Raw genomic sequence first — 21,385 nt, 5'->3', positions numbered from 1 at the left:
GAGGTTTCATTGATTGTGATTGATAATGAGCGATACATTCTATAAAACTTTTTAATGATGAAGACTATCTTTGTGTTTAGAAATGAGTAGTCATATGACAGCACACTTGTAATGTGAGCCCCATCTGAGATGAATGGGGTTTCAGCTAGGTGATCATCTTGGTAGGTGACTGTTGACAGAAGGTTGGTTTTTTTGGTGTTTGTTTTTGTTTTTTTCCCCTGATGCTTTCTGCAGTGGGCAGTATAAGTATTATGTTCCTTTAGGACTTAAAACATTTAGCAATGTTGATTTGTTTTTCAGGTAGTTTTTTCCCTACTGAAAAAAATGTATTGGTTTACAAAATATTTTTTTTTTTCTACTTTTGGGTGTAGTCTCTGTCATCATATCAAATAAACAATGTTTAAGGAGAATCATAGAACGGTTTGGGTTGGAAGGAACCTCCAAAGATCTTCTTGTACAGCCCCTGAATTAGATCATTTAGTAATGGCAGTCTCATTTGTTTTCGGTGAAGTTGATATAATAGTTACTAGTTAGATTTATTAATCATGACTGATACTTTAAATGCAGTAATCTGTTTCATGGATTTTCATTGACAAACTATTGCCATCCACCGTTCAAGCCTTGCTCCTGAGTACGGGTGTATATTTGGCTTTCATCTGAAAGGAAACCCAATGTGTTTGCTATAAACAATGATAAAGGTTCTCTGAAAGCTTTTGTTCTTCTGTAGTCTTATCCTGCCCTAGATGATTTCATTATACCTAAGGTATACAATATAGCTTATTCCTTTGAGTCCTTTGCATAAGAGCTGATAAAAGTGCCGAAACGCTGAATTATTTTGCTAAGATTTGTTGGGTAAAGAAGAAACTGAGTTCTTGAAGTATACTAATTAAATATCTTTCTACTACACAAACAAGATGACAAAACAGTGGAGAACTGTTGCATTCCTTTTTGAATTTGTCTGTGATTCTTCCTTTTTTTGGTCCAAAGAGTCAAGGAGTGAATCAGAAATCACTGGTAAGATTTTGAATAGTGTAAGAATATGATAATTAAACTCACATCATGTACCTTATAAGTTTTTTGAGTATTCTAGTGAAAGAAGAGTTGGAATCACAGAAATAATAAATTAGAAATAAATGTCGTGATGTCAAGCAATAGTTTAGAATTTTTTTAGAAGAAAAATAAAAAGCATTAACTAGATGGTGATTTATCCCACTTTAATAAGATATTTTTACTAAATAACCATTGAGATTTCTGAAACAAATAGCTGGACTTTGGAAATCATTGTTACAAATAAAGCCTTTTTTTAACCTCACATTTTTTGTTTGACATTTCTAAATCAGGCCTGGGCAACTGTATATTAGCTACAAAACTAATATTCACCTGACTGCACGTTTTGTGCTGAGCTATGCTGTATACATTTTTTGCAAAATGTTTGTAAAAGCGGATTAGGCATGTGTATAAAGAATTCCCTGCACTGTTAGAGAAGTGTAAAGTAATTCTTTTCTTTGTATAACACAGATTGAAGAGGAAATTGTCTGTAGGAGAAGAATATTCAACACTTAATGTCCATTGATTCATATAGCAGTTGCTTTTCTTTTACTTCTTGTCATCTTCACTTTTTTTGATGATCCCAGATTTTGTTGTCAGCCAGATTTAAAATTTTTAACTCTTGTTTTCTTCTTAATCTTCTTAATGCAAACAGTTTGGCATTTAGTTTGTCTGTCTTTGCCAAATATTATCTTTGTCTCCTCAGTTTTTTGGACAAGTAGAGACACTTGTCCATGTGCTGTTATCTCCATTCATGCTTGCAGTAACTTCTTTCTCTCTGAATTTTTTACTTTACTTGAATATTCGTTAGAATACATCTCACGTGTCATTTAGACATTCACTCTGCTGTATCAATATATCCCATGACTCATCCAAATATAATTTTAGCTATGTTCTCACTTATATTCATCCTTGTTACAGCATTGGTGGTTTGTCTTTTCCTTGTATTTTACTGTTGATGATGAGCTCATTGCTGGGTTTTGTCCTTCTATCTTCCTCATGTAAACAATTTTTCTACATTTTTTTTATATTTCAGGTTCCTTCTCACCCTTGCTCTCTAGCTAGTAAAAGTTGCTTATCTTGATTGTGTGAAATTCTTAAAGGTTGGTCTCTTTCAAAACTGTGTTGTACAAGGAAGTGATCCTGTCCGCGTATGAAATTCTCAGTCGCTTCTTCCAAAGGCCAAGGCCTACTAGCTTTGAGTGTATTTATCAGCTGTGGTGTTGCTTTTACTGAAGCCCTGACAGCTTCACTCCCTCTGTTTTCTTTCATAGTTCCATGAAATACTGGACAGTTTCTTGACAGAAGTTGAAGAGTTTCTTATATTTACCTGCACATAATTTATATTGTACCCTGTTCTAGCTATTATTTGGTCATCTCGAGTTTCATCTTCCTTTGACTTAAATGGTTTTGTCTGGGTGGCATAGCACGATGTCTGTCTTGAACATTGATGACCATGCAACATGTATGCAGTTACAGCTGAGGCAGAGACCAATATGCATAGCTGGTTTAGCTGTGTGGTTGGTTGGGTTTTGATTGTTTTTTTCCCTCTTAGTATAATTTTCAGGGTATTGTGTGGCTTTCAAGGAGCAACACGGGCTTTCCTTGGCTGTGTGAGCTAATCTAACATCTAATGCTTCTTCAGTTCACCTCCATTAGAGTATGTTTTTTTCTTGGTACTCCAGGCACTGACAGTGTTCTGGCATGGGTCCACTGCTGGCTCACATGGGGACAGCCCTACTTCTCTTATCTCATGCTTAGACCATCTAAAGCCCCCATTTGGCTGCCAAGAGAAGATGCTGATAACTTCAGAGATATTAATGTTCATTTAGATATTCTCTTGAGGGAAACTTAAAAGGAGAAACACTGCCATGGGTAATCTTAAGTATGAAGAATAGGTAAAATAAAGGGATTTGGACCATGGAGGTGCAATTAAAGTTCACAGAAAAAGAACTTAAGGATGACAAAATAAAAGAAAAATATAGGTATGTTGAAGAAAGCAAAACATAAAGGTTTCTAGATCAGCTGGTTTATTAAGAAACATGACTTGCAGAGTAGCTTTTCAACAAGAATTCTTATGAACCTTTTTTTACAACAGATTATCTTCTAAATAAATAGGAAGTCCGAGTTAAATGCTATTCTAAGTCATGGTTAACAGTTGTGTAGGACTTTTTGAAAATAAGAACAAAAAGAGGTAATGGAGATCGCTTTCTCAAGTACAGGATAATTAAGAATGTGATCCAATAGTATAGTGGTACTAATTGCAGGCAAGCAAGGTTAGAGCCTTTTAAGAAACATGGTGTGAGAAAAGAAATAATGTGTGCTTATTTGAGAGAATGCTGGAGAGTTGAAAGATAACCCATTGTTCATTCTAATTGTTTTTAATAAAGCTATAATAGATATGTGTGAGTCAACATTTGTTCAATGTTTTTTGAATGTAAAATATTCAAGTAGTAAAGATTATGTTCTATTATTGTTCATTTGTATTAATTAGATCTGACTAAGGTTTTTTTCTGAGATATTAAAATTGTAAGGGTCATGAAGCAACTGATAAGGGCATCTTATTGCTTGCTTGTTTGAAGTAAACTTTCTGAACTTTCTTCTAAGTTGAAGGATAAATGCAAAGGAGAAGTCTACGATAGCCTAAAGTTTTTAAATTTCAGGCCTGCCTGGAAAAATGAGCATAGAAAGAAACCTCTCTGCGTGAGATCTTATGGAAAAGGAAAAGTGATTTTTACTTACAAAACCTTGATGTAAATTGATTTTTACCTGCTCAGTCTTTTATAGATTAATTCGCTTGTTCTTTCATACCCACATTCTTCTGAGCAGCACAATGTATGTGTCCAAACAGTCTGGCCCAGATCATCTGATGTGCAGCACAGAGGACAAGGGACTTTGTCAACACCATATTATATGTCTATGGTTCTTGATTGGTGACAGCAAGCTAGTTATTGGACAGATCTTTTATATGATCGGGAGTCATTAGTTGCCATGAGGTTGTCTTTATTGCAGCATCTCCTATCTTCAGCCTCCTTTAAATCTTAGGCCAGGTTGCTGCCCACTGTTTTCTTTCCCTTGTTTGGAATCTTTTGTTCAAAATACATACTTACAGTTTGCTGGTGGGCTAATAAGAAAAAAAATAATGTGATATGCTGCAACCTGATGGGAATGGTGTCCTGAGAACAAATACAGCTCATTCTGTTGACCCTTGTGCTGCTGTGTCTTCTGCTGCTTACACACACACATTTCTATTTGTACTAATCTTAATATTTCTGTTAAAGAACTATACAGCAGGAAGAAATCACATTGACCTAATGATGTAGCTGGAGTAAAAAGGTCTTTTGTGAATGTCTATCCTGCAGACAGTAAGTGCCACTGAGAAAAAGAAGACATTGAACTCTTTTTTTTACTCACTTCTATAAATCTGTTCAGCTAGAAAACAGGCACTTGAAAAAGAACTTGTTGACATAGAACTCTCATTTTTTGTTTGTGGAGTAAATATGGTATTTAAAACAATGTGGGAATGATAAATATACATCTGAGTATTTCAGATATGTTGACATAATTTACATTTCAAACAATACTTTTTTGGGGGGGGGTGGTGGTGGATACAGTATGCTTTCTTTGTGTTGGAAGCATCATTATCCAGACTACAGTAACCATGCTCTTGTTACGTTGCTCTGTTGTGACTGACCTTTGAATAATTTCATTTTTGCTGGATACTTCTTTTTACTAAAGAGTTTTTGAGAATTGTAGGTTGCTTAATGACAGTGAAAAATATTTTAGGAACATCAATGAATCAAGATTTAAATGGCAGTGATTGTAGAGTTAAAGTCTATAGTTAACAGATGCAGTTTTGATGAAGGATGTGAATTTTAATGGATCCTAAGTCAGACGTGAATCAGTCATGTCCTCATTTTGCAGCCAATAAACATACATGAAACTGAAATGTAGATGTACAAATATAGCCTGTAAAACTTGTGAATTTTCCTCTGTTCACCACTGCTGAAGCCTCAAGTAGAATATTACATCCAGTTTGGAGGTGTTTAGTACATCAGTGGGTGGACCAAAACAGAGACTTCAGTGATGGCTAATGAAGATAGTTATAGAAACATAGGATATGAAGAAATGTTGTTTGTAAGTTCTTTAACTTAAGACCAAGGCAGAGTCTTCTCTCAAAATATGTGTAGGAAGACTGGAAAAAAGGAAGGAAATAATTTATCATGAACACTGATGGTTAGTATGGCAGTACGTAGTAGGTGTACTTTTGTGACAAAAAAAGATACAGGTTAGATAATGAGCATTTTTTTTTAATAGTGGGAATAACAAAACAATAGAATTGACTGACTAGGGAGACTATGGAGACTGTAATCGGACATCTTTTTGAGCAGGCATAGCTAATAACCTTTTTGGGTGACAGGTGATTCTACCATAGGAAAGCAGAATGGAGTGAAGGATATTTCCCTGCTTATTCTGTGTATACACTGACCAAAATGTCCAAACATTGCAATTAGTATGATATCACTACTTAAATACATATTTTTAAGAACACCTTTCTGTGGAAAATAAACACTTTGCACTTAGGATATCATATGACAAATCTCAGTTAAGGCCTCAGTCACAGCATGATTATCTGATCTTTGCCTTTACCAAGCAAGCCGCTTGAAAATTTGGCTGAAACTGGTAAGCTGGATTTTATTAGGGGATTAACGTTAACGAGTTGTTAACATAGAATGATATCCCAATTTTTGAATTACGCTAACCTCAGGTTTTGTGCACACAGGTTATAATTTTAAATTCAGAAAAAGAGATTCTGGAATGGCAAAGATTTACTGAATTCATCTGCATTGCTGTTTTATGCTGAAAATACTTGAGGCAAATGTTGGATGGATTTGGTTTTTTTTTTCTTACTCTTCAATATATTTGTATTTGAGAGGAAGCAAAATAAATGTTGATTAAAATAGCTTGTTGCAAGTGATGATTCAGAGAACCTGCATAGCTTTTACATTTTTTATGAGGTCCTGATATCCTTTATTCTTTTTGATCTATAAGTGTTGTTTTGCATATGCAGTCCTTCATGTCCTTGGTAGCCTTTCCTTTTTTTATACTAAAATAATTCAGGGAATAATAGTGACCAAAACCATCCAGATTCAGTTCTCATCAATTTTTATATTGTTTTTGAATATTATTCAGTATTTTGAAAGCAACTTCCTGAACCATCTTGTATCCCACTATTTTTAGCAGTTGTGGGGATGATAAATCACTAGATGACATCTTAAGGCTGTGTCTATATTAATCAACTAAAAAGCACTGGAGAATGCTTTTGGACATTGAACCGTAATTGTCCATAGTGCTAATTTGTTAGAATAGACATGGATATGCTTTTGGCCTGTGCAGAAGTGCACTTTCCCAAACAATTTCTGGGCACAGTTTGGGAGATAGCAAGAGATCTCATGAGCTGAGCATCCAGTCAGATAGTTGAGGATTCAAGAATAAGACAGAGGCAGATAGATTTATTAAGGCAAGTTATACCACACCTTCCCTTTTTCATCATGGGGAGGATGGACGAGCACATCATAGGGAAGCTGGGTACAAGCATGTTCCAGCTGTTGAGAACTTAAGTGTCTAGCAAGCATCCCTGCACCTCTCAGTCCTGACATCTCAGGGTGCTTTTGGAGGCACAAAGGTGCATTGCAATTTTTGGTCCCATATCAGGTGGCTCCAGATCTTTGCCCCACTCTCCCCAAGTTGTTTTGGGATACAGTTTGTACAGATAAGTGCCAGAATTCTCAAAATATAATTGATTCTTTAGAGAGTTGCATGTTGTTCTGATAGGTTAGTCTTTCTTGCTGCTCCAGCTAAGAATGTTCTGTAACTATAGCTCCCCACCAACTCCCCAGCAGCGCACGTCTGCCTCTCCCCACTCTTGCCCACACAACAATGCTAAGGCTTCAGGCCTATCCATGCCAACCTATGCTAACAGCCCGTTGCACCAGGAACCGTTCCCAAAAGTGGTTCTGATTTTGTTATGCTGCATGGAGGGAGCTGAATCCAGTAGCAAGCATGTAGACTCCAGTGCCTGTAATTTTTAGTGGTGTAAAATAGACCTGGACATATTTGATTTACTAATATGGCTTTAAATCCATAAATGCGATTCCATTTAAAAAAATTCATAATTTTGATGTCCTTCATAAACATTTTTGATTTAAAAAGTTGCTAATACTTGTCAGGATGCTATTAGCGGACAATTGACCTCAGGTGTAGGCAACTGTACTAGCAGTCTCACACCTGAGAATAGTGTCTCAAGAGTCATGTGTGATAGCTCCTGCTTTGTTTCTTTTCTTAAAACTCAATATATTTGGAAATATGTTCCCATATTGTCTGGGAGTGGGAAAAAAAGAAACAGATTTTTCCTTGATCACTTTTATTTACTCAAAGATAAAATTGAGGGAATTATGAAATATTGTTTCAGAAATAATTAATGCCCAGACCTTGTGAAATACACTGATAGCTAACCCAAATAGAATTTGGCAAGCAATCCTCACGTGGCTTCACAGCTTGTTCGTTGATGGATGTGTTTTTAATGAGTTTGTACGAAAGGAAAAGATTTCACTAGAGTAAATTGAAGATTAGAGTGAGGCCTGATGAAGGCTAGTTCGTCTTAAATAATTCAGCAGACACTTAAAATGATCAATTCTTTATTCAGCTGCTGGTTTCACCTGTATGTCCTCATTGAGGATAACTCAGAATGTATTAATGTTTTTTCACTGTTATCTGGAAAATATCATACTATCACTATATCTGCAGAGGTGTACTCTGCCCTTCTAATACTTGATGCTTAGGCACAGCCATACCTAGGGACATTTCAGTTTGTTTAAAATCCTGAAGTGGTGAGGTGCATCTGCGCTGTGAGATATTTTCATTGTGTTAATTTCTGTCTGTAAACGTTACCTTCTTCCGTTGTCTTCTAGAAGTCATGTGTATCTGCTGCCCTGCCTTGTCAGTGTTCTCCATCAGTAATTCCAGCCTTCCCAGGCGTGCTTCTGAAGATTAGCTTTCTACTATATGCCATCTGTGACAGTTAAAAAATCTTTATGACAAATTGCAGTCAGGTTACTTATGTTGTTTAGAGGGAGAACATCCTTAACTCCTGTAATGTTGGTGTCTTTCAAACCTTGAACCTGGATAGGGTGGAGAACCAGGCTCCAGAAATATCTTCTGAAAGTGACCATCATGATCTGCACTGATCTGAGTGTTTGCAATTGCCATTGGATTGGATTGAATTATGTTACTTCCTCTGTATCACTGAAAGATTGTGATGCTGAATCATAGAGGAATGTTCCTTTAAAAGATTCAGTACCAGCAGGTCTTTAGTACCAGCAGGTCTCACTCTTGTTCCTGTAAAACTATTTTGGGTAGTTAATCTAAAGAATAGGTTAAAATATTTGTGTAATTGTTGTCTGATGTTAATTCAGGTGGCTGAAAGTGGTTGGTTGTTGTTTCTTCTAGCACACACATAGGCTATCATCTCTTTCAATTTTCTTCTTGGCAGATATCTCTACAACTTCAGATCAATGAAGCTGTATGTCAGAAGGGTCCTCATCTTTTGCCTTCAGCCATTCACTTTGCACATTCCTCTAAATATCTCAAGAGCCTGTCCTGAATCTGATTTGACGCTTTTGCTTCACTAGAAATGTAAACAATCCTGTAATGTTCATGTTGTGATTTGAACATCTTAAGAAAAACACTTCTGTTTTGAGTAAGGACTACAATCAGAACAGGATCCTGCCATTTTGACTCTTAACAACTTCAAGGGTTTCTTGGAATTTAGCCACCTAAATTGAGCGAGGCATCTCAATGACTGGCTAATGTAGGGCAGCTGTGCTGAAAGAATCTTGAGGCTAGTCAGTACCTCTTAGATCCCTGGAGCTTGAAATGACTATGCAGATATTCCACCTGTTCCAGCTTCAAACTTTAGAGCTCAGTGGAGCTCCTATGGAGCCCAAGTGCTTTAGGATTTACTTTCCCTGTCATCATTTTGTAGAACTGGGGAACTTTATCCAAGATATGCAAGCTGTCTTCCACAGTATTCACTTAGGTGACACTTCAGGTCAGACTGTTTTTGCCACAGATTATCTGTGGTTCCAAATACACTAAATAACCATATGGGTAAAAATTCCACAGTCATTGTTGAATTCTCCATTGATAGGACTACAGAAGATCTACAGTGGAATGCCTTTTCCTTACCAGTACTGTCATCATCATAGACACATACGTTCCTGCTTAGGTAATTAGCTTGGACACCTTGTTGGGTCAGTAGAAAAGACTATACTAAACATGAGTGTGCTAGAGATCTGAGTTTTTTTGAAACGGATCATGTCTGTCACATCAAAGACATCATAATCAGGTGCTATTGTGGTCTATTACCACTGTATACTGCTCAAATAATTACATAGCATCAAATTCCACTTTTATGCTGGACTTATAATGGTGATTCAACCTAATGGAAAGTACTAAGCCTGCTGTCTTGGTTTTCAGACATTCCCATCCAGACCTTGATCATCTGCCTGTACCTTCATGGCCTGTATGTTGGGAGACTCAAAATAGTAGGGTAGACTTGCTTTTCATTAGGAGGTGGATTTCTGGTAGTAGCCAGACAGAAGATGAGGCATTTATTTTGGAGCTAAGCTGATCAGATTTTTCCATCTGAAATACAGCTAGATCTGTTTTACTTTTAGAAACTCTTCTCCATTTGGTTTGATATTTTATTATTGTATTTTAAATTCCTCAATGACTTCTGCCCTTGACTTCTGGTATAAGTTTGTTTATTTTTGCTATCTAGCTGAATTAGAGGTTTTACAGAGGATTTTTACCTATATTAAACTCTAGACTTGGTTTCCCATGAGGAAAGCTTTTCAGTCTAGTGGCAACTGCTCCATGTGTACCTTTTAATGAAAATAGCTTTTCTGACATCTGTTAGGTCCGCTAAAAATAGAAGAATTTGGGAAATTCAGACCCTCCCACTCTTGGATGATTCCTTTTTAGGAAAACACTATTGTCTAAATTCAACTTGGAGAAACAAAGGCTGTCTCTGCATTCCATTTTGATCAAGATGTCAGTAAATCTAATTGCATTTTTTGGATAAGACAAAAGAATCACCTCTTTCTTGTCATAGTAGAACATAGCAATCTGTGAATTTCAGCATGCGGACTGTAAACTCAGCTTGTTTTGACAGCTGTGTTGTAGCCCCCATTGGCAATTTTGGGCTTTCTCATAAGACAGGTGACTTCTGGAGTATTCAAAAGGAATGCACCCATTTCTGAGATCTGCAGACTGGCCTTGCTGGCCCATCTTTGTTGAACATAATGCCATCAAAAACAGTACCAGGGATTTTCTGCACTGTCTATCAGTGCACTGTCATCCACAAGACAAGAGAAGGCTACCTGTGTGCAGCTAGGAGGTAATTGGTAGGTGTTGTCCCTGTGTCACTTACAGTACACTCCCTTCTCTTCTGTCCTGAATAACCTTTAGGAAAATCTTTGATTTGCAAGAAATTGAGTCCATGGTGCAAATTCAAGCTGTTTATAGTTCAAGCTGGAAAAATAGAGTAGCAGGATGTGCCCTCTATCAGTGCTAGTAAGGCTGAAAAGTCATCAGTTCAATTGTTTGCATGTACACATATCCATATTGTAAGTATAAAGACTTTCTGATTTCTCCTAAGTAATTTTAATTTTGAGTTGGTGGTTCTTGACTTTATTATCATTCATTTGGGAAAAAGAGTGTGGCTGTTTCCACATAGCCATAAAAAACATCTGAACAAAAATACTGTTCCATTATCGTGGATTGACTTCCCATATACTGAAATAATGTTTGGTCTTTCCAGAACGCTGGTGGTCTTCACTAAGATTTGGGCAAGTTGACTGCCCATTTCAAATTGAGCAGGGTGTTCTTTTTTCTTCTTTAAACATGTGATAAAAGGTCTATTAAGGTATCAGTTCTTCCTTACCGGAATTTTTTTTTTCTGCTTTTCAAGTGCCTGAGTCTAAAGATAAGTGTTAGGAATTCACACTTTTTACTTATGCACTCTGTAGAGCTCACTGATGCTGCAGTGATGAAAACCATACATTTTCCATGGGGGATACCCTTCCAGTTTACTCTTTTAGTTGGCTTGGCTGTAACTGATATTTTACTTTTTGCATGGGAACACTTTTGGGTGGTCTGACAGCCTCAGCAGTGTTGATCCTTTAAGGAAGCTATATGGTGAAACTGGAATCCTTGCAGTGTTTTTTCTCTATGAGCTTGTGGCAAGAATGAATCACATTCAAGATGTAATGTCAGTGTAACTTTTAAGATATGTTCCTTTACTTGACATCAACAAAGCAGACCGTGAAAGTATACGTTTACCAGGTGACACACTCTTGCAGGTATTTTCTGATTTATGCTGTATTTGAGAGAAAAACCTCTCTTTGCTGTTGGATAACAGGCTGTGAGAGCTACTACTGGATAGTTCAACTCAGTTGTCTGTTCCCATTTGGACTTGCACATAGTGAGAGCATTCTTGAGGACTATTACTTGAAAAACAGAACAATTCATTACCCATACAGTGAGTTCTCTGACATGTAGTCCACTCACTCTTTAGCTTTGTACTTCAAGTTCCCTTTTTAGCTATTCAGATTGTCTATTTTCAGGATTCCACTATAAGGACATAAGTAGACTTATGTACTTATATGCTGAATATAAAAAAGTATAGGGCACGAATATAAGCCTCTCAACAAGACATCGTGACACTTAAAATCGTAGCATCTGTTATGATAAGGTATATGGATTCTACAGTTTTAATATGTTTGTAGACTACATGTCACAAAGAAAGGCATATATTGCTAAGGGAGCTCTCAATCTCCTCCCTTCTCAGTTATTGACTTAGCAAACAGGTAAACAAATAGTACCAACATGTTGTATATAAAGTATGGATTTCAGAGTGTTTAAAAAATAATAATTAAAAAAAGCCCAATGGCATTTCTGTTGTGTATCTGGTACGTGCTTCTGTTTTTGATTTTTTAGATTGCATATTTCTGCATTCATCCTTAGGACTTACATACTGAACTTTTTAATTTGTTGTAGTTTGACTGGTTCTGATGAAAACATCTTTCATGCATATGTGCTTGCTCATGTTTGTGCAACACATCTTTGTGATCTAAAGTACCTGATTATTTCAGTTTCAAGAATCTGCCTGTCTGAGAAGCCAAGAGTCAATAAATGATTAATCATCTGCTGGTTCTGTAGTATCTTGAGTTTGGTACCATTTAAAATCAATGCAACTTACACTTTATTTTGTTAGTTCCCATGGTTTGATATTAATGATCGTCTCTATTGCACCCTGAGTAGAGATAAATATTAAAAATCTAGATAATTTCAGTGGAGTTTTGTGTTTTTCTAGTCTAGTCTCAAATTTTCCCTGAATGGAGAACAAAATTTAAAATTAAGAATATTCTTCTCAATATGCTGAACAGTAGTAGTACACATATAAATCTGGTAAGTGACTTGTTTGAGGAAAAGGAGTTAATACTGATTCTTCCTGATGGAGCTTGGAGAATGACTTTGTGATACTTGCCTCTGTCCAGTACCTTAAGGTTTTTTTTAGGTATTTATTCCTAAATTAGGTGTAAAGTAGTAAGAGCACTACGTTAATTTTAGGTGGGTTTTAGGTATTTCCATTTCTATTTCACTGTGAAGTGCTCTATTTAAATTCAAGTCCCAGTATCCTTGCTCGCCCATTCTTAACTAAGAATTTTACCACACTATTGGATGCTATTTAGTGTATGATGAGTACAGAATATCTGCCTACAGCTGGTACTGAGCTAACATTCAAACTGCATACATTTCAGTATTTTACTTTAGGACCAGTCTGGAGGCAGTCTGTGGACTAAAGCTCAGTAGTGGAGTTGATTTTTCAACCTAGTTTCATCTGAAAGACATCCTGTCTGTGTGCTCTGCTCTGTGATGCAAACCAAAGGGTGTTAGTGGAGAGGATTGCTCATTTTACTTCAAGATTTCTTATCTGAACTAAAATGCAAATGGTATGTTTACTTCAATGGGACATCATCAGGTGGTTGCACTGCCAGGCAGGCATTGCAGAAGTGGCTTAGTAGCATAAAATGTTAACTTACCTGATTTTCTTTTCTGCTACTGTCACAGTAAAACCAATAAAATAGACTGTAAATTCCATTGTCTTCTGCTTCTATAGCAAACCCTTTGGATTAGACAGCCTTTAGTATCAGTTTAAGATAACTTGTTTGCCTTTACACTGAAATGGATGAAAAGTGTCACCATTATCCTTTTCACTGAGTCTATTGTGATAATCAACACTAAACGACTTGTGAACATCAAACTGTCAGAGCGATTTTTACATTAATAGACTAGATATGGTTTGAGAAATATTCTGTAAAACCTTAGTTATCACTGTGGTTTGGAGGAGGATATTTCCAATTTAAAGGCAAACTTTTAAGGCCACTACATGAAACCTATTATTTTGTAGAAGTGCCAATATTATTGCTTCTTTTCTTGCATTGAGAAGTACTAATAGCTGGAAACAATAACATATGTTTTTTATTAAAAAAAAAAAAAAAAACAAAAAACAAAAAACCCAAAACCTGGTTTAAGATTTCAGGAATTGTTAAGGCATTATTGTCTTGAACCTTGCTTTGAGAAGGGAAAATGCAAGTATGGGGAAGAAGGTCTTACAGAATTCATCAAATTGATGAGAAAATAGGGATAGGGAAAAATGAGGGAAGAAGCTCATGAAAAAATTCGGGACTCATGTTTCTCATGTGCATGCAGAATTACAGAGCAGGGAGGAAAAGAACATGATTTCTGCTGTGGAAGAAGGAAAAAGCAAGGAACATATAATGGCTGGTAGGAGAAAAGGAGCCAGAATGGAAGACAGAAAGCTTCTGGGACTGTATGTGATACCGAACCTGAAAAATGTTTGAAGGTTTCTGTGATAGAGTTGGAAGGATGAGTAGTACATTGGAAACTTGGGAGATGGAGGAATTAAATTTATTGAATGCATTCGATGTTCCTTGATTTAAAGAAGCAGTAAAATTTGGAGTCTTGTTGTTTGGGTATAGTAAATAACGCGTGCAAAGTATCTCTGTGGTGGGAATTCAGTGACCTAAGTTATATGGGAAGATTGAAAGTTCTATTGAAAATCCCTGACCAGTAAACCATAGTCTTTTGCATATGATCTACAGAAGCTACTCTTTTCCTGGGAGCATTCTGCTTTACCTAATTAACTGTATACGGTCCAGTAATATAGTAGAGTATGAATACTGGTATATGTTAACGTATACTATATTAAGTGTTTCACAGCTGAGATTTTTCAAAACTGTTGTTTTCCTGCAAGTTTATAGTAAGCTCTTATTGAAATCAGCTTTTAAATATTTGCACCAGAAAATGAGATTTGCCTTGTTTTGGTACATCCTGAGTTACACAAAATTTGTGAACTACTTTTATTACTTTGCAACTACTGGGTCATAAACTTGGATTAGTTTTATGGGATTTGGTATATGAGTTGACAGATGTGATATATGATGACACTTTATCTTTTATTGCTTACACATACTAGTTATTGGGAAAGGATGGGAGCAGTTTGTATTAACCACAAGATGGGATTTCAGTTGCTTACCTGAGTGTCTCTCATTCATTCGTTCATTTGCTATCAGTTATAGCAGATATATTGCTTCTTCAAGCCTGTCACACCAATAAATCATTACAGATTGTATGCATTTGTACAGTGCCAAAGTGTAGCATGAATTTTAAAGGAAATCTCCTATTTTCTTTTCAATCAGATGAGCAACGTGAAGAGACTACGGCCACGGCTCAGTGCTATTCTTTTTAAGCTTCAGTTTGAGGAGCAGGTGAACAACATCAAACCTGACATCATGGCTGTCAGTGCTGCCTGTGAAGAGATAAAGAAGAGTAAAAGCTTTAGCAAGCTGCTGGAACTAGTATTGTTAATGGGAAACTACATGAATGCAGGTTCTCGGAATGCACAAACCTTTGGATATAGTCTCAGCTCCCTATGTAAAGTGAGTTTTGAAATGTCCATGTTGAGTATTACATTCACTTTTTCATTTGTTTTTACTACGCTACGTAAATACCTTGGTTTGATGTTTTTCCTGCAGTTAATTCTTTGGTTGTTTTTTGGGTTTTTTTTGATAATTCTTAGCACTAGTTGGTGGTTTGAACAATACAGCTAATCTGTGTACGGTCATCTTGAGACTGGCTTGCAGTTAAACTTTTATAAGATTCCATATTGAGGGAATAATTAAAAAAAGAAAAGAAAACAAAATAAACCAACAAAAAAATCCCAAATTAAATAAGGTTGTGGAAGGACCATATCACTATGACCATAGTAGTGTTGTAGTCTTACATGACTGAGCACTTCTAAGACTGTCACATTTTAATCTGTTTTAATACAGTTATGTTTTCTCTTTTACATAAATTTTTCCTTATCTGATTCTCTTGTTGTTGCTCAGTTTCATCAGTTCTCTGTTTCTTCTAATTTTCCTTACATTTTCACTCTTTCAACTTTTATATAAGGTATATACAAGAAGATATCTATACTTTCCTGAGTGTTAATTTATAATCAATTCTGATGCTAATTGCCTTCCCCTTATTTAGTGTTTTAATTTTTTTCCTGTGCCCTCTGGGAGGTCACTGCAAAATCTGCACAGAGTGCACATGTATATAATAGTCCTGATGAGAAAGGAATTAGTTGGAAGTTTGTATGTACTCTTTGTCTTCTCTCAGCTCCTTTATCTTTTTACACAATGGAGAAAATAGAATATGTTAACTCTTACATTCTTTAAAATAATTACCCTTACTCTGCCATGTTTCAGAAGAATTCTTCCACTATGGTTCTCGAGTGTTGAATGCGATACCTGTAACTTAAATATTCATAGAGAATAAATTATATACCTTCCCTAGTGTAAACTAAACATTTAAGCATGCATCAGCCACCTAGATAAATACAGCGTAGATGAAATTATTGAGTTAAATGTACAATTTGTTGAGAAACATATTCAGAAGGAAGATGCTAAAGGTTCTCTCTCCAGTTGGGTGCATGTACTTCTTAGGTATGATTTTAGAAGAATCTGTCCTAGGTCTGTATTTTTAATGCACGAGGCAGCAATAAAAGAAATATACTTGTGAAAACAATATGAAGGTCATCGTTACAGAGACTTTGCAGAGCAGGATCAAAATTCAAAAATTATCTTGGAGAAATAATTGAAGATCTAGAAGATGAAAATTTTGAAGACTGCCATGAAGTACTACACATAGGAAAGTGAACTGATGTGTGCAGATAATGAAAGTAAGGAGTGAATGGCTAGGCAGAATTTCAGAAAATGCACTTTAAGTCCTGGCTAACTCTACAGTGCTCTGGCATTAAATGCATTTGATAATCTAGGATTTCAGATCTCTGCAACTCGATATCCCAGGACAAGTACAACCTACAGTCAACTACTAGTTCTTTTGAAGTATGACAGATTTTCAGAGAGATAATCACTGGAGTTTGCATTTACTGTCCTACCTTTGTAGTGAATTAATACTACCAGTATCATCTGAGAATGTTATATTTTTATATCATCCCAGACAAATACTGAAAAAGACCCAGGTATTGAGCACATCAGCCACAGTTTTCTTCCTTCATGATACGTGGTGACATTCCAGTATATCAGCAGATTTGATGGAGAATTGAGATCTGATTTCTATTACAATTTTTCTTGCTTGCCTCAGTATTGAACAGCTGGGTTTTGGAGGTAACTCGGGACTATCCAGTCCAATGTGTATCAGGGTACTAGTCACCAATTCCTAATTCACCTCATCCAATTGTGGCCTCATTTAGGAAGACCGTGAGTGCCAAGCCTTCACTGGTTATGAAATTGTGTCTTACACAGACAGATCACTTTGTCTGGAAACACAGAGGTAAAACTATGTATGTGTAATTTTGGGGATTTTCTTAACTATGTGTAGTGTCTTGGTTAATGCTTAATCTCCTCTGTTCTGAGAATAATAAACTAGTTCAACTATTAAAAATATTAGTATTAAACCAGGAAAAGCAACATCCAAACCAATATTCCTTCAAGGCCCAAAACTAGAAAGCTGCAAATTGCAGACTGCTTGGTCGTCTGCACAGCAGTGTTCAGCAGGGGTTCCGAGAACTTAAGAAATTTGCAGCGGCTTCTGTCCTTCAAAGATGTTGGTTTCTGTAATATTTGAAGAATATACAATTTATTTGCTCTTCTTCATTGGTGCCCAAGTATGCACAGGGAACTATATGAACTATCCACTTTGCAGAAGACAATTCCATATCTTGCCTTCTCCCTGCATCATGTAGAATTGAACTGTAATAGTTCTTCTGCATCAGAGAACATGCGTGCATATTCTCAGAAGAGAGATATGACATTGGTATGCTAATACTCAATCATCTATTAAATACTGATATATTAAAATTCTATGCATGTTTATAACACTGGTTTATTTTTAAAACTAACTTTTGTTAACTACATGTATTTTAACTAGTGTCACATTGTAGAAGTTTTGTGTGATGTTTCAATTATTGAGACATTTCTCACTGAGATTCCCAGTACAGTAGAAGTAACTTATTTTATAACACCGCATACAGTAATGATGCTAGAATATATTTTTTGGTTTTGATATATGTGTGTTCCATTTTCTGTTTATTTTGGAAATTATGTCTCACATTATTATTAATCCACTCCTCTGAAGAAGAACATATACTTTATGGACCAGTATATCTCATCATATTTACTAAGATAATATAATTTTGATCTTTGAAAATAATCACTGGCTTTTTACAGTGAAGTATAAAATATCGACCTCAGTGATAACCACCATCTAAAATGCTCCATTTTAATTTACATACAGTATGGGAAAAGCAAACAATATACTCTAATTTGTTTTTTAAATTAGATCAATAAAATTCCCTTTAAGTGATCTTAGAGGATATTGGGAAGCACAAGAAGAGTGAAAAAATCTCTTTATAAGCAGTTTGCAAGCATGAGAAAACTGTGGTAATATATATTAAAAAAAATAATAAATGTGTATGTATGTTTAGATTGGGATTGATCTTGCTCTCAGTTCCTTATTCAGAAGTAATCCCCATATAGCTCTGTGTCTGGTTTTGAACCGTCTTTGGAAAGGAAGGTAATTTTTCCTTTCTACCTTGTTGCTGTAGTTACTCTTATGTCATTGAGCATTGCTGATGACTTGTATTTTTCATGGTAACCAAACTAAAGAACAGTCTTGAAGTTGAAACACACTAACATGAGTTTTCTACTTGTTTAGTGCTAGTTGTAATACTGCGCTAAAGGCTTTTCCCCCTGATATTAAGATGTACAAGTCTGTGTGCAATTGCAGCAGCCCTTTAGTGTGTGTGCATACTTTGTATGTGCCTATGTATGTGTATACTTTTTCTGTTATATCGTTTTATGCAGAAATAGTTTTTAAGTAGTGAATAAACACTTTCATTTGAGATGTCATTTTAAAATGACATTATTTGTCATTTTCTATTTCTAAAAATCTCTCCAATGATTTAAAAGAGTAACTCAAATGGGAGACTACAACAGAAATGTATAAATGAATGTTTGCCAATTGTCAATTTTTATTGTTTTTGCACAAGTAGACACGAGTTTTAAAATGATCGGGCTTAAAATAATTTTATATGTATAAAGGGTTCAGAAAGAAAAGTTTGTGCTTAAGAATTTTGAAGTTGAAGTTTTTCAACAATGAAGCCTTCGAACTCTTGTTTGCCCTACTGAGAATTGATAACAAAACTTGTGCAGGTTAAGGTTGTAGCTTCCCCTGTATAAATAGTGTTAGGCTAGAGTTAGATTCACACATAAGCAAATCACGTCATGGAGTGAATATGTACATCATGTATTGTTAGATTTTGCTGATTTAGCTCTATTTATTTTTTTTTTTAATACTTTCATGACTCTACTCAGTTTTGCAAGTATTCCTATATTGCTTAAATAATTACGTTTTTAAAAGACAAATGTGTGCTGTTTGTGAACATAGAACTCAAATATTGCACAGAATTAAAAAAATATTTAATGTAATCTTTCTAGGGATTTTTAGCAAGGGGGGAAATGAAACAGCCCGTTACTTAGGGTTTTCTTTAAAAGAGCTGTACCAGTTCAACAGCTTTTTTTCTTACCTTTCTTGGCTTCACAATTAGTAATATATATTAATTCTCAAAATAGTCAGAAGTAATCTTATTCTCAGTGTTTTAACATTCCTTTTTTTCTCTCTAGCTGAAGGACACAAAGTCGGCAGATCAAAAAACAACATTGCTCCATTTTCTTGTAGAAGTGTGTGAAGAAAGCTATCAGGATGTCCTGAATTTTGTTGAGGATTTTCAGCATTTAGATAAAGCTAGTAAAGGTTTGTATAACTAACTAAAAGTTTTGAGTCTGATTGCATTGCAATGTCTTTTAAGTGAGATGTTGTTTATTTTTTACTAACATTATTTTAAAAATGGACATTAATAGTCTATATCATAGATCAGTAATTTGAGCTGCTGCAAGTAGTCTTGAAGATATCTATTGTTTGGTCCTCTAATATTTACTGCAGAATTTCCCATTACGTTTCTTCTAATATATCTTCTAGAATCATTGTCCAAAATAGATCTATTTTAAAAATTCTTTCCTATTAACAGATCTTAAACTATTTCCAACTTTCAATCTTTTATACGGCAAAGGTAGTAGAATCACTCAGTGTCTTCTAATTCAGAAGTGCAGAAGGGCTGTCTTGCCATCACTTAATTATTTTTTTTTCTAAACATGAATCAGAACAGTTTTGTCTTCCCTGCATGTATGTTTTTCATGCAACAGTAGCATTGGAAATCTGGAAAAATAAATTCCTCTTTTTACTGCTTCATCATGCAGCATAGAATATGGTAAATCTCAATATAAGCAGCAGCGGATTTTTTGCAGATAATTTCTTAATAAAGAGTGCCTTCTCCATATTTTATCACGGCTTAAGTAATTTAAACTGACTAAGCATGGAGTTAGAAATTGATGCCACCTCAGCACTGTCATGCTCTTGCAGGAAAAGAAGATTGGATGGACTGTCTCAGTTAATCATTTTTTAGTTTATGTCAGTTTGGAGAATATCAGTGTTTATCTGTATTGCTTTGTACAGTGTCACTCTTACACCTCACTCAGTCTCCCTGCCACAAACTACAGCTTTGCAAAGCCTGCTCCTGATAAGAGAACTTTAGATAGTGGTCATTCACATGGAGTTTGCTTTCTGTTATCATGGTTCTTAAAGTTTCCAATTTTAGTTGGTGCATTATAACCACTTAGAAGTTCAAGTATTTTTAAATAGCTGTCAAATGCTTCAAGCCCTTCATCTAACTGTTTGTACTGGTAATAGAAGGAGTTTCTGCTGTGTATAAATTCAGTATTTTATGCATTATTTTCATAGAAGCCAGTGTTAACTGATCACTGATATATTATTTTTTTTTCCATTACTAGCATGTTAGTGGCTCTGTTGTGGTAGAATTTTGTATATCAGCTGGAAAGACTAAAATGTTCCTTATTAGAAGCCATTATTTCAGTGTAGACAGTCATCTTATATGAAGCTGCCGATTGTCTTCTGTGAGGCTTCTGAGGTATAAAACACTGACTTTTCAAACAATAGCCAGTAAAATTATCAGTTAGTCCAGGTTTTCTGTTCTTTTTTAGATATCTGCTATTGACTAGATGAATCTTTGATCTTACTCAGTACGTTGTAGGGTGAAAATCAATGACCATGTTTTCAAGTTTATATACTGAATTTACTGCAGTGTATTATGAGACAAAAGGAGGGCCAGGGAGAATCTCTCTCCTTTGTTAGATGTGGAGGGAAATATTGCCACAAAGGATGAGGAAAAGGCTGAGGTACTTAATGCCTTCTCTGCCTCAGTCTTTAATAGTCAGACTGGTCATCCTCGGGGTTTTCAGGCCCCTGAGCTGGGAGGTGGAGATAGGATGCAGAATGAAGCCCCAGTTGTCGAAGAGGTGGCAGTCACCGACCTGCTTCTCCACCTGAATGCTCACAAGTCCATGGGGCCAGACAGGATCCACCCGAGGATACTGAGGGAGCTGGGAGAGGAGCTGGCCAAGCCACTCTCCATCGTTTATCAGCAGTCCTGGTCAACCAGGGAGGTCCCAGATGACTGGAAGTTAGCAAATGTGATGCCCCTCTACAAGAAGGGTCAGGAGGAGGATCTGGGGAACTACAGGCCTGTCAGCCTGACCTCGGTGCTGGG

The 21,385-nt window shown here is 35.9% G+C and overlaps 1 protein-coding gene across 1 annotated transcript in view; it reads left to right on the top strand.

The window, feature by feature from the left end:
* Nucleotides 1–21,385, top strand: part of DIAPH3 (diaphanous related formin 3) — a gene marked incomplete at both ends in the record, with an annotated part of 259,224 nt that overhangs the window by 127,464 nt on the left and 110,375 nt on the right. Inside the window, 2 exons of the mRNA XM_082303926.1 lie at nt 14,895–15,134; nt 19,386–19,515. Of these exons, the coding sequence (XP_082160052.1) occupies nt 14,895–15,134; nt 19,386–19,515 (370 nt within the window). The remainder of the gene's footprint in view (nt 1–14,894; nt 15,135–19,385; nt 19,516–21,385) is intronic.

Source organism: Platalea leucorodia, assembly GCF_965183815.1.
Source record: "Platalea leucorodia genome assembly, chromosome: 2".
NCBI classification, from domain to species: Eukaryota; Metazoa; Chordata; class Aves; order Pelecaniformes; family Threskiornithidae; genus Platalea; species Platalea leucorodia.
The sequence above is the reverse complement of the archived record's forward strand: the minus strand, read 5'-3'. Positions and strand labels throughout refer to the sequence as shown.